Source organism: Cervus elaphus, chromosome 15 (genome assembly GCF_910594005.1).
Source record: "Cervus elaphus chromosome 15, mCerEla1.1, whole genome shotgun sequence".
Taxonomy (NCBI): domain Eukaryota; kingdom Metazoa; phylum Chordata; class Mammalia; order Artiodactyla; family Cervidae; genus Cervus; species Cervus elaphus.
The window spans coordinates 70,312,689-70,339,893 of record NC_057829.1 but is presented as its reverse complement, the minus strand read 5'-3'; the positions used below and the strand labels follow the sequence as shown (position 1 = coordinate 70,339,893).

Below are 27,205 nucleotides of genomic sequence, written 5' to 3'. Positions count from 1 at the left end.
CATGTGATTTCCAACATATCCGTTAATCTTCGTGAGCTTCAGTTTGCTCAACTATAAAATGGAGATATCAATGTCTTGCAGGATCTACATGGAGAATAGAGATGATACACCGGGCACTCATCTGGCATAGGAAGGGTGACTAATAAATGGAAGATGTTATTATTATTATCATTATCATTAACCCAGTGAATCATGTTTTATGCATTCACTGTACCATGACGTCCTGGTGCTGAATATTTTGTCTTCTCTACAGTTATACAGCTCTGCTGAATTTGGGAGAAGGTGGCAGCTTATCCAGGAAGCGGTTGTACCAAACAGATTCTACTGGTAAGTCTCACTCGATTTACTAGCATTTTGAGATATCACCCGAAAAAAATGAGCATTGGTATCTTCCCACCCAGAGCTCTCACATGAAATCTGTTCTGTTTGGGACATACACACATTCTGTAGGGCAGGAGGTGATATTGGAGTGGTAAACCTGGTAAGCCTGTTAAAGCAGTATCATAAATTACTTTTAAAAAATGAGATTAATGACAGCAAGAGCTATGCAAATGTTTTGTTTTGTTATATTTTGATGAAACTTTGAGACAGACACTTGAAAACATTTTAATAGTGATTTTTATTACTAAAAGTGTTATACACACATATAATGCATGTTCAAATTAAAAACTTTCAGTGTAAATAAGTAGATGTTAATTAGTCTAAAAGCAGATCCTCTTCCTATTCCTGATTTTGACTCTTTTAAGTATTCTTTTTATCTTATGGGATGCAACCAATGTTTCTAGTTTCTCACTTTTCCTTCCATAAACATTCTATGAATACCTAAGCATGTGTAAATACAAAACATTCTAGTGTAATATTGATATTACTTATCAGTCCCTTTTGAATTTACAACCTAAATCATATAAAAGATGAGATTCCGTCTTACCCTATTTTATCTAACCTGTCTAGGGAATAGGCATCTAGGTTGCTTCCAGATTTCTGCTGGTATAAACAGTGCTCTGTGGAACTAGCTCAAACAAAAGTTTAAATATCCTTTGTTCACATCATTGAGAATTACTGGTGCAAAAACCTTTTAGAAGCCAATGAGCTTCCTGCAACTAGGACAGTGAAAGTTGCCTCCCTTTTATTCCTCTTAAAATCACACTATCTTTCATCAGCCTTGCAACGTCCATGTACCTAATAGCTTCCCTCACCATTCCAATTCTCTCACTTCAAAGAGGAATGCATTTTTATTTTTCTCATTCTCAAACACTGCCCTGAGACTCCTGTGGGAGTTGAAAGCCAGAGAACAGATAAATCTCTTAACAGTAGTGAAACTGCCTAAAAAAGTGAAAGACAAGTCATTTGCAAACAAACTGGCTCAAAGATAACACAAAGAGACTTCTCTATGGAAAGATACTTTTTCTCCCATCACAGAGATATTGATAACTAAATAGGGTTTCTGTTGCATCGAAGTCACCCACCTCTTCACTGCTGCTTCCACTTAGGAATGACTGAAGCTTTGTTTTTGGCATCTAAATTGGCCTCTCCTTCTCTGGGAAAACAGTTCTAACTGTCACTGAATCTCCCTTTTCTGATCAGCATTTCTTCTCTTTCTCACTTATTCATTTTGTTTCTTATTCATGAGACACTTTGCATCTCCTTGTGCATCTCCTTATAAAGTCCCTTTTTGGAAAGAGAGTCCATGTGTTTTGCTTTGTTTATTTTCATTTCCTCCTTTATTGGGTGTTATATGTTCATAGAATAAATAAATAATACTATGCACAGAATAAATAAAGACTAAAATAAATTAGTGTGGTTCCCCTCATTTAACCTGGAGATGGAGTCAATGCTTCACCAATGAGAAAGTATGAGAGACCGATCTTTCTTTAAGTCCTGCTTCCAAGTAACTGAGAACATTTGCACATGGGCCAAGCAGTGGAAGGTGAAAACTTCATGAAAGTCTGGAGAGAAGTTTGTTCCAACTGACTGAAACAAAGAAAAACATTGATCAAAAAAAAAAGGAAAGTGAGATGAGAGAATTTCCTATGTTAAATGGTACATGGTACACAGTATTTTTCAGCTCACTGAGGGCTAATTTACACACATTTTGGGGATATAAACAATTCCATCATTGCTTTGACTGGTAGTAATTGAAAATCCATTATCTCTTCTTGGAATGGGGGTCTTCCATCTGTGACCAAATGTTATTACATAAATATTATTATACAAATTTTATTTATTATACAAATATTATACCAAGTCCTTGTAACCACATGTCATATCATTATCTTTATAAAAACTTTATACATTATCATATATAAATTCTAATTAATCTGTCTGTTGAGTGAAATAAATGATACCCCTCCTCTGCCTTTGGGAATAGAGACCTCTTCTCCATTCAAGCTCTGACACTGTGGTAGGCATTATTCAAACTTAAGCAATGTAATCCTCAGAACAATTTTATGAAGTAAGCCTTGCATTATCATCCCTAACAGAAAAGGAATCTTTGGCATGGGGAGGTTAAATAATTTAGCCAAGGTCACCCAGCCAGAAAGCAGCAAAGCCAGGATTAAGATTCAGGCAGAATGGCTTCAGAGCCCATAAGCTACTGAATCAGTAGACTCTGCCACTTCTTGGAACTTTTCTGGGCTGGAGCTATGAACTCTGGAAATCTAGCCTGTTTTAGGCAGATGAGTAGAAAACCCAAGGCTCTTTTGGCCACCATGCCTGTGTGTGTATCCTTCCAACTGGGCTTGGAAAGTGGCCCCTTTGGATTTTCCAGAGAAAGCATGAGACCTTGTAAATTACACACTGCACATGACGGTTGATGAAATATATTAGTCTCTGGCCACATGGTATGTATTTTCTGACTCTGAGGAACATCCTACGGCTGGCAGGAAGGTGTCAATCCAAGCAATATTTGTTAGACTATTGGAAATTAGTTTTTTTTTAATTATATAAGAACTATTGGGCTATCTAGGATTATTCAGCAAGCTTAATTGAAATAAGCTCTCTTTAATCATTTCTGCTTAAAGCCTGGCTGTGGGAGTGTAGAGGGGACTGAGGGGAACTTTTATAGTGCCGAACTTACATGTGACACTGGATAATAATATAGCATTTCCCGTGGAGAAAAATGAAGATGAATTCATATCTTTTCCTCATCACCTAGTGCACTTAAGGCATATCTTTATTTTTGGTGACAATAGCAGTCCTACCCCTGGAAGTAGTCAGTGGTAATTGTAAAGCAATTATGAAATGTAAGAACTTATCCTTATGCTCATGGTGGTTATTCGTAGTACCATCATACTGACATACATGTGAACGCTCTTCCAAGGAGTTTAAATTGCTTCCAAAATTGATTTGCATGTTTAGGGCATCTTATAAAATGTATCTTAGCACAATATTGCCCTAAATAGAATAGGTGCATTTTTATTCAACTAACTGTTTTAATGGTCTTGTTCTTTACTACATCAGAAATCAATTATACTGGGAGGCAGTACAGCTTGGAATTTAAGGGGCTCAGAGATACTGAGGTATGAGTTCTAGCTTTGCCATTTACTAAGAAGGCGTCATGGGTAAGTTTAGTTCTGTGTGCCTCTTTTTTTTTTCCCTCTGTAAAGTGAAGATAATTAATACCTACTTAGTTAAATGAGATGTTTCTTGTGAATTGGTTATATGCCTGACACCTAAGAACTGTATTGAGTACCTACTGGCTTACAGTAATATTAAATGATTTTTTACATCTCTTAGTTCTGTTTTTCCCCCAAGTTGGCTTCATTCTCAAGTTAGATTTCACTGTTTATTATAGCAATGATGGTCATCATCAAATTTAGTCTTACAGTCTGACAGTTTGGAAACTCCATCAAACCAGTCTGTCTCTTTCCTCACATTTCCAGGGATTGGATCCAAGTAGTCTGGCTTGGATCAGAGCTATGTAAGATGGTTCATTACTAATGTAGGTCAGACACATATCTTTTCTGGGAATTGAAATAGGAGGTGGTATAGAGTCTCAGTCAAACTCCATAGCTCAAGGATGGAGGAGAGAAGATTCCTAAAAAGGAAGAAAAAAAGATTCTGTTATCATAAAATTAAAAAAAAATAGATTTTCATTAGGGAGAAAATAAGATGGGAGAGCTAGGTGTCAGAAAGATAATGTTCCAGAATAGGGATACATATTTGTTAAGTAACTACAGTGGTCCAGGTACGTGATTTTGTTGTTATTCAGTTGCTAACTCATGTCCAACTCTTTGCAACCCCATGGATCACAGCATGCCAAGCTTCCCTGTCCTTCACTATCTCCTAGAGTTTGTTACAATTCATGTCCGTTGAGTTGGAGATGCTATCTAACCATCTTCCCCTCTGCTGCCCACTTCTTCTTTTGTCTTCAGTCTTTCCCTGCATCAGGGTCTTTCCCAATGAGTCATCTCTTTGCATCAGGTAACCAAAGTATTGGAGCTTCAGCATCAATCTTTCCAATGAATATTCATGGTTGATTTCCTTTAGGATTGAGTGGTTTGATCTCCTTTCAGTCCAAGGGACTCCCAAGAGTCTTCTCCAGCACCACAATTTGAAGGCATCAGTTCTGCACTCAACCGTTTTTATGGTCCAACTCTCAAAACCATACATGACTGCTGGAAAAATCATAGTTTTGACTATATGGACCTTTGCTGGCAAATCGATGTCTCTGCTTTTTAATATGCTCTCTAGGTTTGTCATAGCTTTCCTTCCAAGGAGCAAGCGTCTTTTAATTTTCATTACTGCAGTCACCGTCTGCAGTAATTTTGGAGCCCAAGAAAATAAAATCTATCATTGCTTCCACTTTTTTCCATCTATTTGCCATAAAGTGATGGGACTGGATGCCATGATCTTAGCTTTTTGAATGTTGAGTTTTAAGCCAGCTTTTTCACTCTCCTCTTTCACCCTCATCAAGAGTCTCTTTAGTTCCTTTTCATTTTCTGCCATTAGAGTGGTATCATCCGTATCTCTGAGGTTGTTGATATTTCTCCTGGAAATATTTTTTCTAGCTTTTGATTCATCTAGCCAGACATTTCACATGATGTACTCTCTTATAAATTAAATAAACAGAGTGACAATATACAGCCTTGTCATACTCCTTTCCCAGTTTTGACCCAGTCCGTTGTTTCATGTAAGGTTCTAACTGTTGCTTCTTGACCTGCATACAGGTTTCTCAGGAGACAGGTAAGGTAGTCTGGTATTCCCATCTCTTTAAGAATTTTTCCACAGTTTATTGTGACCCACATAGTCAGAGGCTTTAGCATAGTTAATGAAGCAGTGAAAATCACTTAGTTGTGTTTGACTCTTTGTGACCCTGTGGACTGTACAGTCCATGGAATTCTCCAGGCCAGAATACTGGAGTGGGTAGCCTTTCCCTTCTGCAGGGGATCTTCCCAACCCAGGGATCGAACCCAGATTTCCCACATTATAGGCAAATTCTTTACCAGCTGAGCCACAAGGGAAGCCCAGTGAAGCAGAAGTAGATGTTTTTCTGGAATTCTCTTGCTTTCTCTGTGAATTTGATCTCTGGTTCCTCTGTCTTTTTTTTTTTTTTTATTCATTTATTTTCATCGGAGAATAGCTGCTGTAGAATATTGTGATGGGTTTTGCTATATATCAACATGAATCAGCCATAGGTATACATGTGTCCCCCCAATCCATTTGATCCTCACAACAAGATTGTGGAGTAGGGATTTTTATTCCCTTGTTGATGAAATAGAAAAGTGATATAGTTTATGCAACATAATATGTAGTATACCAAGTTTTGAAACTTTGTCTATCTAGATCCATGACTTTTGCTTGCAATAGTAAAGATCAGCTCAGAATTCAAGCTATGTGAGTGCTTAGTCATTTCACTCGTGTCTGATTCTTTGTGAACCCCTTGTATCCCTCCATAATAACTGTTAGTTTAGCAGTTCAGTGGAACTTCCCTGGTGGCTCAGACGGTAAAGACTCTGCCTGTAACACAGAAAACCCAGGTTCGATCCCTGGGTGGGGAAGATCCCCTGGAGAAAGAAATGGCTACCCACTCCAGTATTCTTCCTTGGAGAATCCCATGGACAGCGGAGCCTGGCGGGCTACAGTCCAGGGGGTCGCAGAGAGTCAGACATGACTGAGTGACTAACACACAAACACACACTTTCTAACAGTTTAATAGATAAAAACCAAGGTATTGCATTTAATGCTGAAGAAGACTGTGGAAAGGAGAACCAGTGATACCCACATGCCTTGAATAAGTGAAGCTTCTGCCAGAAACCAAGTTTACTGTTTAAAAAGTTGATGAATATGGTTTGTTGGAATATGATTCAAATTTAGGATAAAGGAATGAAAGGTAGTTTTCATTATAAACCACTCAGCAATCTATTGGGCTTCCCTGTTAGTAAATTGATAAAGGATCTTCCTGCAATGCAGGAGATCCGAGTTCGATCCTTAGGTCAGGAAGATGCCCTGGAGAAGGAAATGACAACCCACTCATGTATTCTTATCTGGAAACTCCCATGGACAGAGGAGCCTGGCAGGCTACTGTCCATGGGATCGCAAGAGTCGGACACAACTTAGTGACTGAACCACTATAGCAATCTATTATCTGTGCAAAAAACAAGGCAGTCTTAGAGCTGTTTCACTTAATTTAAAATAGGCTCAAGCATACCTTATTCAAGCAACATATTGATTATGTTGTTCTGACATACAGGGGGCTGGCTGGAAACAGGGACAGCTGAATGGCAGATTACATATTTTTTGTAACTAACTCACACATGAAAATTAAGAGTCGTCTCGACAGTAAACCTTCTGTCATTCTAGAATGCCATCCTTGTTTCAGTGATGTCCCTCAGGGGGTGTATGACAGCTGTGTTGTAGCAGAGGGATCCAGGAATATTTCTGGCTCCATTTTCAGTGTGTTTGAGCAAGTTTATACTTTCTCATCCGTCCCTGTGGTTCAATGTCAGTCAATATCAACGACTTCCCATCCCACATCTTTGGCAACAAGTCTCATTTCTTGAGCACTTACTGTGTGCCAAGCTCTGTGCTGAGTGCTCTGAATATGTTGTTTCAAACAATCCTCAGAACAATGATGTGAAGTAATTTATTGATGAGAACTTCTTCAAGACGTGTAATAGAAAAAGGAAACCTGTTTTAAGGGAAAAAAAATTTCAGATTCTCATGGATCTGAAAAATAAGGTCTAACTTTTTCTAGACTCTACCTGATGTGGGGGCTCATTGCAATCATCAGTTTTCTCTTTTTATTTACTTATTTATGTTTGCTTCCAAAGGCATTTGATTTTTTTTTGGCACATGATTGATTTACAGTGTTGTGCTAGTTTCAGGTGTATAGCAAAGTGATTCCGTCACACGTGAAGTCATCAGCTCCTACCCAGGGTCCTTTCATCTAACCTCAGGCATGAGAGGCAGATCCATACACTTTCATTAATATATCTGGCTACAGCCAGAAAACACTCCAGGACTTAAAATAGTTTTCCTCTCTGAATCTGACTCATATCACTCCTCCTCATCATCTAGTCTTTGTTGAATATTGCTGCCAAGCCTATTTCAGCATTTTATTTTGCCTCGTTTGATAGTTTGTTTTATATTCACCAGGTTACCGTGTCACCATGACCCTTCCTCTTCTTCCTTCAGATGTGCTGGCATTCAACCCAGCATCTCTAAGACCTCTGAGGCACTCTCACAAAAGGGACTTGAACGGGATAAGGCATGAGATAACTAACTCTTTTCTCTTTCCTCAGATGGCTTTAATGGATTCAATAATAAAAGAACTCTCTCTACTTTTCCTTCCCCAGGTTTTGCAAACTGGAAATAGGGTAAAATCTAATGATGTTACCAAAAAACAAAAAGAAAACCCCACACATATATATACATACATACATATATATATGTATGTATATGAAGTAAAACTCTATGTTATCAAAATAACTAGAAGATATACTGCTATATTTGATAGCATTAGATTAGATAGAGTTATGGCTATTTTTTAAAGATGCTCTGCTGTATTCTTCACTCACATCTGTGAAGCCAGTCATTTTCTGTAGAGAATAATACCATCACTCGCTTTCAGTTTTATGTGAGACAGCAGTGTAACATCCCACCATCCAAAACCGGCTTTTTCTATGGGCTTCCATATTTCTGTATTCCCTGTATCCTAGCCTTAGCACCTTAGAGTCATGTTCAACTCCGCTCTCTTACTCACCTCCTCTTAAATCTTTGCGTTTCCAAGTCCCGCAGGTTCCACCTCCAGGAAGTTTTACCTGCCCAGCTGCTCTTCCATTCTCCCTAGCGTTATACTGATTCAGCACCACCTTCCCTCCCACTAGGAATAGTAAAAAAGCCTCTCCATCCATCTCCTCCTCTCCATCCATCTCCTTCTATCATACTACTGCTTCAGGAACCATGTACGCATTTCTCTGATCAAGTATTTTGTCTTATTTCTCATGGCTTAAAACATAACATTGAAAAGAATAAGAATGTAACCTGGTTCTTACAAACCTGAGCTCAAATATACATTTTTTTCTGGCCCCTTCTGCCATGCTCCCAATTCTGTGTGCCAAAATCTTAAAGGCTAAGTAAGTAATTCCAAGCACTGCTTAGTCTACATACCAATCTATACCTCTTATGTCTGTGGTTTTAAACATATTCCTACCTGGGAATAAATTGTCCTTTTCTTTTTGTTTGTTTGTTTTTGCAGTGATTCATTTTTAACACCTACTATGTGTCAGGATATTTTTTTTTCTTTGAATATAAAGGTAATATGTGAGGGTCTCTGTTATTATTAGGATCACAATATTGGACTTTTATGTTATTTTACTGATGACTGCCTCTACTATGTAGCCTTCTTTGGTTCTGGCTTCTTATTTTTTTAGGCAGGAAGAATCTCTTCCTTTGAATATAACTGTGATCATGTCACAAATAAAGTGTAATACATCATAGTGTCGGTCATATTACAGGTCTGTGTGTAGGATTAGTGGAAAGAATATGGTAGTAATAGTAGTCACTCAGTTGTGTCCAACTCTTTTGCAACCCCATGGGCTATAGCTCACCAGGCTCCTCTGTCCATGGAATTCTCCAGGCAAGAATGCTGGAGTGGGATCTACTCCCTTCTCCAGGCGATCTTCCCGACCCAGGGATTGAAAGTGGGTCTCCTGCATTGCAGGCGGATTCTTTGCCCTCTGAGCCAACAGGGAAGCCCTAGAGACATCATATGCAGCTTCAAATCTGAGCTTCACTATCCACTACCTGGGTGATCCTGAAAAACTACTTCACCTGCTAGAGCTTACTTTCCTTCTTCCATATCTTATTTTGAGAATCAAAATGGCATATTATGTTATTATTAAGTAACTTAGCACTTAGTATGTTCTTTGTATCTATCTTTTTGTTTCATTTCTTTCTTCTTCTAAAAGATAAGTTCCTCAAGGACCAACACTGTCTTTAACATATTTCTATCTCGTGTGCAAAAATAGATGGATAGCAAAAATTTTAGTGTGCACACACACATACATACCCCCCCCACACACACAAATGCACATAAGGTAGTGAAATTAATCGACTACACATATACTTGTATATGCACAAACATAAGCCTTTAGATTGAAACACATCTTGAATGGATGTTATTTATCAGGAAACCATAATAGATAACCTATTTTTCCTTCCAGCCTGAAAAGGTTAGATTTCTAAGCCACTGAAGCCATCAAAGTATATATTGAAGGAGGGAGAGGGGACATTCTGGATTAGTAAAAGGAACACTTTTCTATGCAGTAGGTTACTTATTACTTCAACAGACTGTCTTAAGGAGTTGTGAGATCCATGTTAGGAGACAAATTTAAGCAAAAACAAAGTGGCTGCCTCCTAGACTGTTCTCACAGAGAGCTGTGCCAAAGAGTGTCGAGAGATCCTCTACATACTTCAGAATATGGGATTCAAAAGAAGAAACCCTTCTTTTTTGGAGTATGGACTTTATTCTCTCTTCTTTTGTACTCCTCATCCTCCCAGACAGTCTCTCCTGTTCTGAGCCTCTGAGATGAACCGTGTGTGTGGCTTGGGTAAGAGCATGGAGAAGTAGCAAAAAATCACGCCCAGGATCACATACCAGGAGCTGCAGTGGGGCATTTCTGGTACCTGTACTAGGCATGCTGGATAAGAGGAGTTTCATTATCCTTGAGAGGGTTGCTGTCTTATCTCTTTTTTTTCCTTTAATGAGCTCCACTTCAGTGCTATTTCCCTATCCACTTGCACCTTCCTCCACTTCTTAATCTCTTCCTATGATTAGCAGATTTTCCTTACAAATTAAGTTAAATTTCCCCTGCTACACTCTGAGCCCATCACTTTTCTCATGACCTTCATTCACTAATGGCCATCATTGATTCCCGTCCTCCTTATCTTGATGACTTCTTGTCTCAAAGGACTGCAGCTCCTCCATCACTGAACAGCTGAGATTCAGTCATTTCTCTAGATTCCCTCTAAGAACTCTTATGATGGCAGAGTACAAGAGATGCAGTGAAAGGCCAAAACAAAGGGTAACAATCCTCATAATTATGACTTCCTAATTTAGACTAATTAAAAAAAAAAAAAACTGACTAAGCTCTGGTGATTAGGCCTCACTTAGTCTTCAAGTTCAAGAGCCTCTGGATTTGTCCACTGTCTCCATATATAATTTCTATTGCTCAGTCACTGTCCACCTTTGTATGTTCTCTTTTGTCAGTGAGAGGTGGTGTTTGGTGTTTCAGAGTAAGGGCTCTGGAGTCAGGATGCCTTTGTTAGAATTTTATTAGAATCCTATTATCAAGGGTGTCACGATGAGTTGTTTAACTTCTTTAAGCCTTTTGTCGTCCTCATCTGTATAATGGTTACCATAATAGTGGCCTCCTCATATATTTGTTGTCAGGATTAAAGTGAGATTTGAGGTTAAAGTCTAAACACATGATGCATGATGAATAAATATTAACTATTATTTAAAAGAGGAATAGTGACAAGTTGGGAATTAATGAGTTTCTGAAATGTGGCCATCTCATTTTGATATTCAGTTTAATCCTTTATCCTTATGGGCATTTTTAATGTGTGTGCGTTATACATTTTTGTTGTGCCAGAGTTTGGAACAATGGACAGAAAAGCAGCTTATAATTTTGTAGCTTCTCGAATATTTGAAAACTCTTCTTTATCCAGTTCATTTAATTTACATCAGTTGAGTCATTTTCAGAACTAACACCCATCCGTGAAGATAGAGGATACAGCCCCTGCCCCCCGGGGGGCCTACAGCTGATGGGGTGGGGTTGTGACCCTATGGAAGTCTGTGGAAGGGTATTGTCCCTGCATAGCTGCTCCTCTGTGAGTGGCAGCCAAGCAGCTGACTTGGAACTCAAGGTCACAAGGCTGTCAGTCTGAAAAAAAAGCTGGGCTTGTAACTGGAAAGGGAAGAGCAAGGGCAAGCAAGAAAGAACCTACCAGTCCTTCTGCACTACCTCCCATCACCTCTAGCCAAAAGGACCTTCAGAGTGAAGTGGCCGCTGCTTCTCTCCTGCATTGCTAATCTCACACATGTTTCCTTTCAGTCAGTTCTAACTAGAAGCCATACAGAGACTCTGGAGAATATACTTGCAGCTTTGCCAAGTTGATCCAGTGCAAAATCACCACAGTATACCCATTGAAAACATAGCTCCTGTTCACATCATTTACCATATATAACTTCCAAATGAAAAGAGAAACATTACACATCTGTCTAGCATGAGAGAACTCCCCATGTAACTTAAAACATGATAAATATCTTCCTAAAAAGATAAAAAAAACCATTGCCTATGGCATAGTGTCTGTCTTTGGGTGATATTCCTTCTCTAGTGAATCATAGTTCCCTATTCTTTATTCTGTAGTTAAAAATTGACATATAGTATAAGCCAATAATAAAACATTTCATGTTGAAACAGAGAAATGGGAAAGAGAAAAAAGAAGGATTCACAAACACACATGCACAAAGATATTCACATTAAATTAGATGAGGGTTGGTCTCTAGGGCATGGTTCCTAAGGAAAGGAATTTATCTGTTAATAGACCAATGGTGAGAAGAAATTTTGGTAGAAATCCTACCAAAAAGTTAGGATAGTGAAGTACCCAGAACAGTCCCTGGTGTATACATATAACTTCAAATCTAAACTTTTATGGAATGAAGACGCACCCTTATTTTGTGTATCTGTGAAAATAATTCTTCTCATTAAACTTTATCATTTCAATAATTGTAATATACCTACTGATTTAAGAGATGTTAAAATAAAAAAATAATGAACATTTTGAAATTGATGAAATGAGTGAACAGTAAATATTTGTTGAATGAGTGAAAGATGAGGAATGGATGTTGGAGATGGAATAACCATAGGTATTTATTTTCCAAATCAAAGTTTAGATGAGTGAGTGAGTGAAAGTCTCTCAGTCGTGTCCGACTCTTTGCAGCCCCATGGGCTATACAGTCCATGGAATTCTCCAGGCCAGAATATTGGAGTGGGTAGCTTTTCCCTTCTCCAGGGGACCTTCCTAACCCATGCATCAAACCCAGGTCTCCTGCATTGCAGGTGGATTCTTTACCAACTGAGCCACAAAGGAAGCACACCATTACTGGAGTGGGTAGGGTTGTCTAAATAGAAAACTAATGAGATGTGGAATGATGAATTCTAGACAGGTGGGTAGTCAAATGACCCAAAACCTGGCTCATTTGACTAGGTAGGAATGAAACTCAAAATGACCTGAGGAAGATCATAAAAGCAACTGTAAGACTGATGAATCCTTGCAGATGACTAGCCCTGGTATGTTTATGCATCAGAATCTCAGGATTCTTCGAAAACTTAAGGCTCATAACATCTTATTTCTGATTCTCAGGAATCCCTTCTATAAAGTTTTAAGTTAAGTGGCTGAAAACAGCCTTTTGTATTGAGAATGGAACTTTGTCTATCAGGATCTCTCTTTCTTTAAAAACAATAACTAGAGGAAATAGACTAGTCCCACCATTTTTTATTGTTGGCTCTGGCACTTAAAACATCAACACCTCTAAACAGAGAGGTCCCATAATTTAGAGAAAGCTATCAAGATTTTCAGGGGCATGGCAAGATGTGCCCTGGGGTTGGGGGGGGGAAACTTGCTGCAGCATTTATGAGATTTATGGTAAAGGGTTTTACATGAGGGCTGAAGTTTAAGGCAAATAAATCCCAAAAGACAAATACCACCAATAATTGAATTAGAAAACCATTATCATGTGCTGAACAGAGCAACTTTATGACTCTATTGTGACAAGATGAAACTTGTTAGAATATTTATGTACCTGGGATAGCTTCTGCACCACCAATCCAGAGAACAAGCTGGCTCTTTCATGTGCCTCCTATGAGCAGTTAGCCTTCCTGAGTAATTCAGTAGCCAAGGAAAACAAGATACTTCAGACATAGCCTACAACCAGACTTCACATCTGACCTTGAATTTCAACAGCTCCTGGGTCCAACACATTTCTGTTGTCAGCTGAAATCAGGCTCTTCCCATGGTAACCTGGGCAGTCATGCAATAAATAAAGTCTCTGGCTGTCTTCATTGTTTTCTACTTCTAAACAAATGAAGAGTAAAAACATCCCAGTAATAAGAACCACTTTTTTCTGATCTTAACATGTCTTTGAAAAATCATATACCTTCATCTTTTGTGATTGTTGAAATCTATGAATCAGACTCTTGACAGTGGCAATGAAATGGTAGTTTTACCTTTTTTATAGGATGAAGTGACCACGGGACCAATCCATTCCTCACAATGACTATGACTTAGTTAAAACAGATTAGGTTCCTATTTATAGTTTTGCTATAACTGAGTATATCCTTATGAGATTTGGGTAGTTTTCTCACTCTAATTTTTTTTTTTTAATTTAGAAATAATTTTAGGATTGCAGAATTGCAAAGAATACGAGCTATTGTATACTCTTCCCTATGGCTTACATCTTAAATAACCATGTTGTGATATTCATAACTATGAAATTAACATTGACTTAATACTATCAACTAAACTGGAGAATTTATTTGGATCTTTCCAGGTCTTCTACCAATGCCCTATTGTTTCCCCATCCAGAATCCAAATAATAATCCAATGTTGCGTTTATATGTCATTTCTTTTTCTGTCTCCTCAAATCTCCTGTCTTTCCTTGTCTTTGATAACCTGGACAGTTTTGAAGTATGCTAATCAGGTGTTTTGTAGAATGTTCCTCAAATTGGTTTAGTCTGATATTTTCTCATGATTATAGGTTTATACATTCTTGGGAAGAATATCACAGAAATGGTGTGCGCTTATCATGACATCATATCAAAGAGTGATACAAGTATCAATATGTATGTTTTATTACCAAAGATGATAACATTGATCGTTTGATTGAGGTGGTATCTGCCAGGTTTGTGCATTGCTGAGTTATTATTTTCCCTACTCCAACATCTGTTTCTTAGCAGCAAGTCCCTGAGTCCAGTTCCCACTCCAGTGAAGAAGAATCCAGCTCTAACTCCTGGCAGAAGGAGTATCAAAAACTGGATGAACATATGTTAAAATTTCCATCATCATTAAGTCTTTTGAGAGGGATACTTTGAGGCTGCGCTTTTCATTCACTAATTTTAGGATGCATCTATCAACCTTGCCTGCAGCAGTTATGACTGAGGTATTCTAATGGAAATTTTTCATATTGATCATCTCATATGTGTTCATTGGAATTCTTCTGTCAGAAACAATTGTCCCATTTGACAATTTATTTAATGTATAGGATTATGTAATTGCTCAGTGAATGTACTGACCAAAAAAGGATAGTTAATAAGCCCAATTCTGGATTGTGTTTTGTTATTTCTTCCTCACCTCAGGAATCTCTGTGCGCTGTCTCTGAGTCTGTGGTCAAATAATCCCTGTTAGGCATTAAGATGCCACCTGCTAATTCAAGGCAAGATCTCTCTGCCTGATAAAGTCCTTCTTAAAGGAAAATGTTAAAACCTGGGATGAAGCAGTCAGAGGCAAATGCTTTTCCCAGTGACATATTTGCTTTATTGACTGTGGAGGTGGGTACTCCCTTGGGAGTTTTGATCTCTCTCCCCTCTGTTCAGTTGGGCATCCCAAGGCATCTTTACCCTGAGGAAGGTGACTTGGGGGTACTGCATGCGTGTGCACACACACATACATGCACCTGCACACACACACTTTTACCTCTCCCTGTCTCTCTTCTATCCTGGCTATGGAAAAAAAATGCAGGCTTGCTGCTCCCTGAAAAACAAAACAAACCTCAAAAAAGTGTATTGACTCCACTGTTCAATAGTGATTTTAATTCCTAAGACAAAGAATGAAAAGAAAAGGAATATTTTTTCATGAGAAAGATCACTGGAGTGAGTAAAGACCCAGTTTAGCAGTTTCAACCTGACACTGTCTGAATGGTGTGACCTTGGATGAGATATTTCCTCTCTTGAAACTTTGGTTTCTGTAATTGTGATATGCAGTGTTTGGACTAGTTCATCTCTAACAGTCTTCTCATCTCTAAAGGTTTACTGTTGACAACAATGTTAGCTGTATGTACTCTTTCTTTTACTCTTCACAACAGTCTTATTATTAAGTAGTATTATTATCAACCTTTCTACAGATGGTATGTGGAGTTATAGAGAAATCAGGTTCCAATCTGATTGTGTATCATTTTTTAGCCGTATGACCTCAGGCAAGTAAATTGCTTTCAGGGCTAACACAGCCTTTCTCTTATCTCACCATTATTTTTCCTGAAATTGTGTTGCATGTGAAGTTTCTAGGCATACAATATATATTCTTATCCAAGTTGTTGGCAGTTGACAAGCAGGATACCAGCAGTGGCACAGCCTTACAAACCCTATGTGATATCCATCCTACACTTAACGAATGGACACTAGTCATTGATCAACAGCATTTGACAAGAGATTTATTTTTCTAATGTAGTTAAAACCCTTTATAGTTCATATGTTTTTTCCTACACAACTTTCAAGAAATGGTATATTATATATAATATACACCTGATATATATTTATAGTTATTCACTCTCTTTCTTCTGTGTTGAAACCTAAATATGAAGGGCAGGGATTTTCCTCTGTTTTATTTGTTGCTAAACCATCATCATCTAAAACTAACACTGGCACATTACTGGCATTCAATAAATATTTGTTGAACTCATTCATTCATTAAAAATTTAATTGAGAACCTGCTGTCTGCCCTCCTGGGGAGGACAGTGTTAAAGATTTAGCACGTTAAATGTTAAAGATGCCCCAGGAGTCCTCAGTCTAGAGGTCTCTAGACTGGTCTCTATGGTGAGTTACCTGTGACCCCACCCCAGGGATGAACAAGATGATTCATGGAGATGTGAGAAGCAAGTATTAGAATTTCTGACTTTTTGCTCTCTTTTGTTTTGATTTCTATTTTCTGTATATTTTCTAAAGTGAATATGTAAATACGATAGTGCATTTGCAATTCCACCTGAGCTATCTCAAATCCTAAAAGATGATTCTGTTAAAGTGTGGCACTCAATATGTCAGCAAAATTAGAAAACTGAGCAGTGGCCATAGGACTAGAAAGTGTCAGTTTTCATTTCAATCCCAAAGAAGGGCAATGCCAAAGAATGTTCAAGCTACTGTACAATTGTGCTAATTTCACATGCTAGCAAGGTAATGCTCAGAATCCTTCAGGCTAGGCTTCAGCAGTGTGTGAACTTCCAGATGTATAAGCTGGATTTAGAAAAGGCAGAGGAACCAAAGATCACACTGCCAACATCCATTGGATCATAGAGAAAGCAAGGGAATTCCAGAAAAAAACATTTACTTCTGCTTCATTGACTATACTAAAGTCTTCGACTATGTGAATCACAACAAACTGGAAAATTCTTAAAGAGATGGGAATACCAGACCACCTTACTTATCTCCTGAGATATCTGGTTGCAGATCAAGAAGCAGCAGTTAGAATCTTATGTGGAACAACAGACTGGTTTAAAATTGGGAAAGCAGTACAACAAGGCAGAATATTGTCACCTTATTTATTTAACTTATATGCAAAATACATCATGAGAAATGCTGGGCTGGATGAATCACAGACTGGAATCAAGATTGCTGGGAGAAATATCAACAACCTCATATATGCAGATGATGCTACTCTTTTGGCAGAAAGTGAGGAGGAACTAAAGAGCCTCTTGATGAAGGTGAAAGAGGAGAATGAAAAAGCTAGTTTTGGACTCAACAGTCAAAAATCTAAGGCCATGGGATACGGTCCCATCACTTCATGGCAAATAGAAGGGGAAAAACTGTAAACAGTGACAGATTTTTTTTTTTCTTGGGCTCCAAAATCACTGCAGATCGTGACTGCAGCTGTGAAATTAAAAGACACTTGCTCCTTGGAAGAAAAGCTATGACAAACCTAGACAGCTTATTAAAAAGTAGAGACATCACTTTGCTGACAAAGTGTATATAGTCAAAGCTATGGTTTCTCCAGCAGTCATGTATGAATGTGAGAGTTGGATAATAAAGAAGGCTGAGTGCCAAAGAATCAATGCCTTTGAACTGTGGTGCTGGAGAAGACTCTTGAGAGTCCCTTGGACAGCAAGGAGATCAAACTAGTCAATCCTAAAGGAAATCAACCCTGAATTTTCATTGGAAAGACTGATGCTGAAGCTGAAGCTCTAATCCTTTGGCCACCTGATGTGAGGAGTTGACTCAGTGGAAAAAACCCTGATGCTGGGAAAGTTTGAAGGCAAAATAAGAGAGTGGCAGAAGATGAGATGGTTAGATAGCATCACCGACTCAGTGGACGTGAATCTGAGCAAAGTCTGGGAGACAGTGAAAGACAGGGAAGCCTGGCACACTGCAGTCCATGTAATTGCAAGCAGTCGAACACAACTTAGCCAATGAATAACGATGACAGCTAGTGCATTTCCACAACTTATTACTGATAACTCCTATATTGGGTATGTGCTCTCTTTTTTCTCTCTTGCTTGATGTGTTCAAACAAAAATTTGGAGATTTCTGCCCTTGGAATTCTCTTATGGAATATTATTTCTCTGGGTCAGACTGTCTCCAGCAGCAAAAAACTCAGGTTTCCATTCCTTTACACTCATTTTCTGCCTTCTGGTCTGAAGTTCTTTGTCTGTAACAAATATGAAAATAAAGGAGAATTGAAGTTCTCTCCTCTTCTTGTCTCCCATTAATACAGTCCCTCCAGTTCGAATCAGGACCTTTACACCTTCCTCCTCTTACTCTGAATTTACGGTTAGCACAAATACTCACCTCCTAGTATCCCTGGCATTTTTTCCTCTTACACTATCCCAACTTTAGCCTTCCAAGCACTCTTTCTTAAGATGGTATACAAGTTGTAAGTGTCCTGAAATTTGAGAAAAGTCCATGTATCCTGCTCATGCAAATACCACTTATCTCCCTCTCTGTCCCTTTGTCATTTGCACACATTAATTACATCTGCCTTACTCTTGCTTTCCTGACTGTAGAAATGTTCTTGTTTTATTAATAGTATAGGTTTATTACTATTAATGCATGCATGCATGCTAAGTCACTTCCGTCGTGTCCGACTCTGTGCGACCCCATAAACTGCAGCCCACCAGGCTCCTCTGTCCCTGGGATTCTCCAGGCAAGAATACTAGAGTGGGTTGCCATTTCCTTCTCCAATTACTATTAATAATAATGCATAAATACATCTTCCATGTAATTGTTAAGTAAATTACTGATAAGTATAATGATCCCTTTGACTATTTCCCTACAATTCTAAAAATTCCAGAGGTGATTTCCATTATGAATTTTGAATGTACATTTCCAGTAGCATTTGTTTTACTTTTGTATGCATTTTGACTTTGAGCTAGTCAATAGAAGATAGATAAATTGGGTATTTTCATTTAATAGACTACAATAAAATAGAGATCTTTCTCATTAATTTTTTGTTCTGGCATGGAACAGTCTCTAAGATACATCATTGAGTAAAATTAACAAGTTGCTAAAAATACATAGGGTATGCTACCACTATAATTTTAAAAGATAAAAGGAAACCTGCCTTAAAAATGCTGTGTGCTCCTCTTTTACCTCCATCCTACATTATTTGATAATTTAAAGTATTTTTCTCTGTCTCTCACTGGCACTGTCGTTTCTGTTTCAGGATCAGGCTTGTGATCTGGTCATGTTCACTGGTGTCTTTCTAGACTTTCTCATTTGCATTCAGAAACAACAAAGACAAAGATGGAGAGGCACCATAAAAGTGGGGAAATAAGAAGGAGGCAGGAAATTAAACCAATGGAATAAGAAGTAAAGTCATTACATTAGAAGATGGGAAAGTGGGAAAGAGGAGGGAAACTGTAGAAGAATGGTTTGTCCCAACCAGTTTAGAGGAACGGTTGATGTCTGGAGAGACACATGCTTACTTCTAAGCCCTTTCATTTCTCTTTCAACTTTCCGTTTTATTTCTACTGAGCACTTTGTGTAACAAAACCTCACCTCCCACGACCCTCCTGCGCTTTATGTATTCCTTCATTCTGAGTCAGACATCCTATTCCTCACTTTGCTCTCCTTTGTCTCTCTCCCCTGCATTTTGTTATAAATGTCATATAACTTAACAGTCAGACTTCTGATTTGGGGAGTGGGAATGATAAAATGCAGACTGTAATGAGCTTAACGGTGTTGGCCATGCTGATCCTTTGTAGCATTATGCATTTAAGAAACGAAGCATTTTTATTTGTCTGCCTTGGAGAAGGAAATGGCAACCCACTCCAGTATTCTTGCCTAGAGAATCCTGTGGACAGAGGAGCCTGGGGGCTGCTGTCCATAGGGTCGCACAGAGTCGGACATGACTGAAGCGACTTAGCATGCATGCATGCATTTATTTGTTATTTGTAGTAGCTACCATTGTTTCTGGAAAACCAGTGTAACCATGTGGAGATCAGAAAAAAGCAAACAAGCATGTTTCTCAGGCTTACCGGAGAGGTTAAAATGCCACCTTTAAGATCCTTTTAATATTTTTCTAGCTCATTTCCCCCATAAGATGAGACCTCAGGCCCAGCTGCTTTGTTTAGGAGCGAAAACTATAGCTTTAACTAGGACTTTCCTGATGACGTGTGTCTCCGAGAGCCTAACTGTAGTGTTATGTGAAGAGGAAACCCTTGACTACAGAAGAGGAGACCAGAGGGTCCAGCCGCTAATACAGGCCAGCACTTTGCTGCTGCTTCTGTAGTAGATGGGGCCACTCGCTTTGTTTATGGGGAGCCTGCGGGAACACGAATGCTTCTTCTAAAACAAAAAGGAGGAGGGCAGGTGTCTCTAACGCTCGAGCCTTTGTCCCTCTGCAGATCCCTCCCGACTCCTCCCTTGGCCATTAGCTGCAAATCTGACTCTGAATAAATAAGCGCTATCCCATCATAGTGTTTATTTTTTAATACTTGCTCCGTGCTTATCTCCATCAGTAGATTTTGTGGCTCCACAACATTTATTGAGCAGTATATTAAGCTGGTATAAACTCAGTCAAAATGCCAGGAAAATGATAAACTAGTGACATTTTTGAGTTTCTCTGTAGAAAATGTCTACAAAGGCTGCATTTGGCTGATTGTATTTCAGAAGGCTGATGTTTCACTGCTAACTTCACAGCGCACTATATCAGAGTGAGTGTTTTATTTGCATTCTTGACTATGATAATCCTTAGGTTTTATTCCAAAATGGCTCCTAAATGTGAGCACTGGCTTAAGATACTGGAAGCATAGATGCAGGAGTCTGGGTTGATCTTGTTTGTATCAATACAACTGAGTCTACTATGTCCTGAGGGCTTTTATCTTATATTTTCCTTAGGTAGAGAGACCTACACATAGATGGGAACACAAGTTATTTTGAGCCATTTATAAACTTATGTGCTTAACTTTCTTCAGTGCCATCCTCTGGCTTTTAGGATCAAATGCAAAACCTTAATGTGATGTTGTTGCTGTTTAGTTGAAAAGTCATGTCCAACTCTTTGCAACCCCATTGACTGTAACCCACCAATCTCTGTCCATGGGATTTCCCAGGCAAGAATACTGGAGTGGATTGCCATTTCTTTCTCCAGGGGATCTTTCCCACCCAGGGATCAAATCCATCTCCTGTATAGGCAGTGGGTTCTTTACCGGTGAGCCACCACGGAAATGCTAACATGATGTACACAGTGCCTAAATTTTCATTTTATCTTCTGTTGATCTGCTGTGAAAACTTAGCCATGTTTGCTGTTTACATACTAGTAGACACCTCTGTGGGTCAACTTCTACCTGACCTGTGGCCTTTTGACTTGATATTTATCTCTAGGGAGAATGCTCTGCCACTCCCTCTAGCCATTGACCGTATCATTGCATATCCGTGAAAATTCAATCTATTTTACTCTAAAGACTTACGGAACATTCTCCTGCAGACATTTCTCCTATGTCTTCAAATACCAGCTTGAATATTAGAACCCTTGTTTAACTGGATTACTGTCTCTCCCATAGCTGTATGTAAAGCCAGGGAATCTGTAGCCCTTGTTCTTACCACGTAAGAGGACATTGGAATATTTCACTAAACAAATAAGAGAATTCATTCATTCATATGGTTGATCTCTGGGCTACTGACTCTTTTATTTTGTCTGTTGATTCATGATGAGAAATCATTTCTGTTAATGAGGTACCCATGATAACCTAAGAAGCTTTTATTACCAACATGAATTTTAATTTTCACATGAGGATTAATATCCCCCATCTATCTACACATACTTGCTGTGAGCCAGGAATCTCTTAAGTGCTTTAAGATGTATATTTTAGGAAAACTTATTTTAGGCTCATTTTATCCTTAAAAAATAAAAGCACAGAGATGTTAAGTAACTGAATGTCAAACATGCAGATAAACTGATAAATGCTGATATGGCTTGCTGTGTACTTCTTTATTCAAAAGCAGTTGGTAAACATTTATTGAATATCTGTGTATGGCATGCATGGTACCTAGCACAGTTTGAGCTTGTCTGTCAGTAAGAGGGACAGACAAATGAGTCACCGTTTGAAACATGGCCTAATTTGTGCTATGCAAAAGAATTGCAAAGTTCTGGATGTCTCAGAAGGGGTAACCAACTTAGTTTAAGTGGCACCCCCACTGGGGAGATAGTTTTCAACTTCATTCATGTGTAGCAGAGACAGAAACCATAAGAGTTAAGAAGGCAGAAGAAGGGTAAGAGGTTATTCCAGGCAGAGGTGCCGATACGCGCAAAGCATGCATGAAGATATTCCTTAACTTCATTGAAATTCAGCTCCAGAAGGGAATTCATTTTCCCAATTAGACATAAAGACAATATAAAAATATACAAGATATAGCCACCTATTGTAATTAAAGGACCCTGCACCAATATTTTTCATCTCATTTTTATAGAGAGATTCTTTCACAGTCCCAGAATTGAACAACCCAATATATCAGATATTATAGTAAATATTGACCAGTGTAAACATGTCTATATATTTGTTGAGGAAACATTCTTCTCTATGCTCTGGTAAGCACAGAGAATGTAGTGATAAAAACAGAGCACCTGCCTTTGGGGAGCTCAGTGAAGTAAGAGAAGCAGTTATGCAAAGAGATCCAGCAAATCATTATGAACCATGATGGGGATGGTACAGGGCAATCTGGAAGCATAAAGCAAAGCTGCCCAAACCTTTGTGTTTAATGCCTGAAATCAAAGTTACTACATGATTGGGTAGAGATTCTTAATACCATTTTTGAGATCTCACTTCAAATATGAGATCATCATGGGAATATTTTGAATTAAAATTTCTATTTATGCTGATTTTTCTCTGACTTCTTATTTTTTTTAGTTATTTTTGAGGTTTAATTGACAAATAGACTTGTAATATGCTTCATGTACAGTGTGACAATTTGATACATATATATATTATGAAAGGATTTCCATAATTGAGTTAACACATTAATTACTTCACATATTTACCTTCTGTGTGTGTGATTTGTAAGAACACTTAAATTCTACTATCTTAGCAAGCTGCAATTGCATAATACAGTGTTCTTCATTATAGTCACCATGTTATACATTAGGTCCTCAGAACTTATTCATCTTTTAACTGAAAGGTTGTGCATTTTTATCATTTTCTCCCCATTCTTCCACCCCCCAAAGTCCCTGGCAACCACTTGTCATTATTGTCATCATTGTCATCGGCATCATCATTAAGCCCAACAATTGGTCTTAAAACATACAGAAAACCATTCAATTCTATAGCTCCAACTAAAATGCATGAATGATCTAGAAAATGATATTTTGCAGGTCAGTGATGTGTTTCCACAAGGGTCTGGTCAATGACAGCACCATTAAAATCAGCACCTCTGTGAACATTTAACATTGTTTGGCTTCAGCTCTTGAGAACTCACCAGTGCCACAAAGTAAAAGCAACAATAATTCTTTATAATCTGTGACTGCAGATCTAAGAGGCACCCTTAGGCCTCCAGGAAAAAGGAAGAGCACATCAGCAAATAAAAATTGTGGTCTGACTTTAAAGTTTTATTTTGTTGCTGTGGTTGTTTCACTATACCTGGGAAAATCTTAGGTGGGGTAAGGGAGTTGGTAGCCAGGGTAGATTTTGAAGAGACAAAGGACTCTGTTTTGGCCCTGTCTCTTTTTATTAGTTAATAAGAGGAACATGTCACTTGAAACAACAGCTCCTGCCTTTAGAGATAGTAAAAGATCTTAACAGATTTTGATTTGAGGTCATGAGCACATGGAAAGATGAAACTGGATACAGGATAATCATTTTGCCTCCAGTTGACATCAACCACAAGGCAAGCAGGTTAGTTAGTTTGCAGGGTAGTTGCACCACTGTTTCTGGGATGCCAGCGTCATTGATGTTGGTCATTTCAAGGAAGAAGCTTGCAGCAATTAAGGAGGGAAGTGACCAACATGTTACTACCTAGTAATAATTTGCAAAAACCAGTTACCTGCTGAGCTTTCTGGTTTGAGGGTTGTTGGGAGCTTGTCTTTATTTTTAGTGCTCATGATTGTGGTCTCATCAGTAGAGGTTGACTGAACCCAATCAATGCTTCACTTTGGGCAGTGGAGTGCTACCAACCATAGACAAGCAGTCACTACAGTGGATGACTGAAATGATGGTGAAAGTGTTACATCTTCCCATGTTCAGATTCTAACCAGGCGAATTGACCAAGTGCATGTCTCCTGTTTCTTTGTGGGGAATTATAAAACCCTTGCTAGGACCGTTCTGCCTCCTGGGAGAAGAGAAATACAGAGTTTAATTTTTCAAGCATAGGCTCTGAGTTTTAGGCCATGTGTCAATCAAAGAAAAGTTACTGACAGTGATAATAGGGCCTTAGGAGACTTCTTAAGATGAACAGAGACTAAGCAGGCTAAGCCTCAGACTCTTGGAGTTGGAAGATAAGGTCAAATGAGAAGTGTTCTGAGGATGCCCATAGGATAGTGATTAATTCACTTACTTCGAAGAGCTCACAGACCATCATACACTCTCCCTACCTTCCTCCCTTCTTACCTTCCCCACTTCCTTCATTCAGTGTTTGAATATCTATTATGTTAGAGCTCAGGCATTATTTTATTCATTTATACATATGAATGTGAAGTGTTTAAAGCAAAACTCCACCATGGCTCTCAGTTTGATGTAGCGTGATGGCTGCTTTTACACAGGGAAAGACAAAAATAACTCTAGCACACTGTTATAGGGTTTATATTTTAAAAAAGAAATATTTGTGGTAGCAAGAGAAAAGTTTTCCTGCTGTAACTGGGAACTAGGTAATGGAGGAAGTGACTTTTCAGATGCATCTTAAAATAAGAGTCAAGGGAGATGAGGTGAACCTAGAAAACAGCCTTTCATGCTGGAGAGAAAAGCACACAGGGGCTCACAGAAGCTAAAGAAGGGCGGGAGACATTTTCAGAAGTGGCGCATCTTCCCCTGCAGCAGGAGGGAGACGGCAGAAGCGAGATGCATCTGGGGAACCCCACTGAGACCTGAGTGTCTTCACCATCTACATTTTCTCACGTGGATTTGATGGTGGAGCTGAGGGGCTCAAAGGAGGCAAAAGGAGACCAATTTTAAGGTGTGTCACCACCTTCCGCTTGGAAATGAAACAAATAAGTGAAAGTTGTGCAAGTCCTGATAAAAAAATTATAGACAATCCCAAGTTTAATTAATCTTGTTGAATGAAAGTCTTACGAGATGGAGTATGATGGCCCATATTACTTACGTAACAGGATAATTATTTTCTATTTAATATGGTTCACTGCAAGATAGGACTAAATAATATGTGCCTCCAAGGCATTTTAAATAGACTTGTCTTTAACTTACACTTGTGGCTTCCAGCACACATCATAAAGCGAATGCAACTGCATTTCCCCCTCACACTGGTTCAAAACCACAGAGAATGGTCACCCTGCGCTGTTCTGTCCACTACATTTGTTGGGTCACATGGTCTCTTCATAGGGCAGTAGTAGATAGTTCTGCACATTTCAAATAAAAACGTTAATTAGATCAGTTTGCTATGTAGATCACTGTTCAAATCATCCAGCTAAAGCAGCTTGCCTGGCATCTGCCTGATAAGTCTTGAAAGTTTAATATACTGTCATTGAAATTGTTGCATATGACATGTGTGGGACTTATTTGCAAGTCTGAGCTAATAACACACAATATCCTTGCCAGAGTTAAGCCTGGCCTCCATCAAATAAAGGTTTCATTATCAGCTTCATTTGAAGTGGAAATTTTACTGTCAGGCTATATCAATAAATACAGTAGACATATCCCAAGGATCGTGGCTTTAAAATCCTGTGAACGTTAGTATAATAGTTTGTGGGGCTCAGCTGAGTTTCTGTGGGGCATGTGGGGTTTCATTAATGTTGATATTTCTCCATCATTTAGGTCTGTGATGGGGTCGAACAAGGAACCGGACCTTATACATCTAGAAGCCAGAACTGTGGATGGTCGTAAGTAAAGCCACTTTTCCATGATGCTCATAGTAATAATTTGTTTTATGGATCTGCCATGAATTACATCTGTGTTAAGGGAAATCACAGTGGCACTAATCTAAGTCATTTGGACCTGAGGACTTTTTTCTTTTTTTTTTTATCCTTAGCAATCTAGAGTTTTCTTGATAATTCTCTACAACTTTCATTCAATCAAGGGATTTTTCTTTGCAGGTGATGAAAAAATTCCAAAATCCCTTATTGTTAAAGTAAACATGTATTATTATTGTGTTCAGTTTAGTTCAGTTGCTCGGTTGTGTCCAACTCTTTGCAACCCCATGGACTGCAGCACGTCAGACCTCCCTGTCCATCCGCAGCTCCCGGAGCTTACTCAAACTAATGTCCATAGAGTCAGTGATGCTATCCAACCATCTCATCCTCTGTCGTCCCCTTGTTACTGCCGCTCTTTTGATGTGATTTTTTCACCAGTTTCCCTGTTTTATCAGATATCATCCAGGCAGTACCTCACAGTCTAGTGGGAGATTCACAGAGTACTTGGAAAGGGCTTGTAGGAGAGAATCAAGCAGCAGAACGGAAAAGTCAGCTGGTGGCTCTGAAGGCCCCTGGTTAGATTGGCTGAGTGAGGGATTGTGTTTCCTGCGGACATTGTGACTAGCACACGATGTGGAGGGAGCTGAAGATCCACAATCCAAACACATGTCTGAATGGCTCACAAGTTCACTCTCTTGTGTGACCTTGAAAGTCTTTATGCCTCTGTTTCCTCACTGTAAATTGAAGAAGTTAATAACAGTGATTCCTACAGTAGCTAATATTTACTGAGCACTCGCCCTGTACTAAAAATTATGCTAAGGGATTTCTATACTTTATCACAACTATCTTCACAACTTGTAGGTGGTTCCTATTTTATGGATGAAGCAATCAAGGCATAGAAAGTTTAAGTAATACGGTTAAATGACACAGATTTCCTTCCCCTTCTTTGGTCCTGAGGATCTCCAGAAGGGCTGAGCATTTCACAGGGTACTACCAGGCCCAAGATGGGTGCTGTAGGTGAAAGAGTAAAGGGGGAAATACAGAGAAGAAAGAAAGGATGAGAGAGAAAAGGCAGGTGGAAAGGAAGAGGTCTCCAGTGAGGAGAAGCGGAAGAGAATGGAGTCTCCAGTTACCAGGGAGCCGGAAGTCTGGTGGAGGTTGTCCAGCACTGAGCAGAGGGTTATAATCCAATTTTGGAGAGCTTCCCTGC

General features: G+C 38.8%; 1 protein-coding gene across 5 annotated transcripts in view; it reads left to right on the top strand.

Annotated features, from left to right (window-relative positions):
- Nucleotides 1-27,205, top strand: part of SORCS1 (sortilin related VPS10 domain containing receptor 1) — a 571,188-nt gene that overhangs the window by 388,133 nt on the left and 155,850 nt on the right. For all 5 annotated transcript variants that reach the window (XM_043926561.1, XM_043926559.1, XM_043926560.1 and 2 more), the window contains exons 5-6: nucleotides 254-327; nucleotides 25,901-25,965. In XM_043926561.1, the coding sequence (XP_043782496.1) occupies nucleotides 254-327; nucleotides 25,901-25,965 (139 nt within the window). The remainder of the gene's footprint in view (nucleotides 1-253; nucleotides 328-25,900; nucleotides 25,966-27,205) is intronic.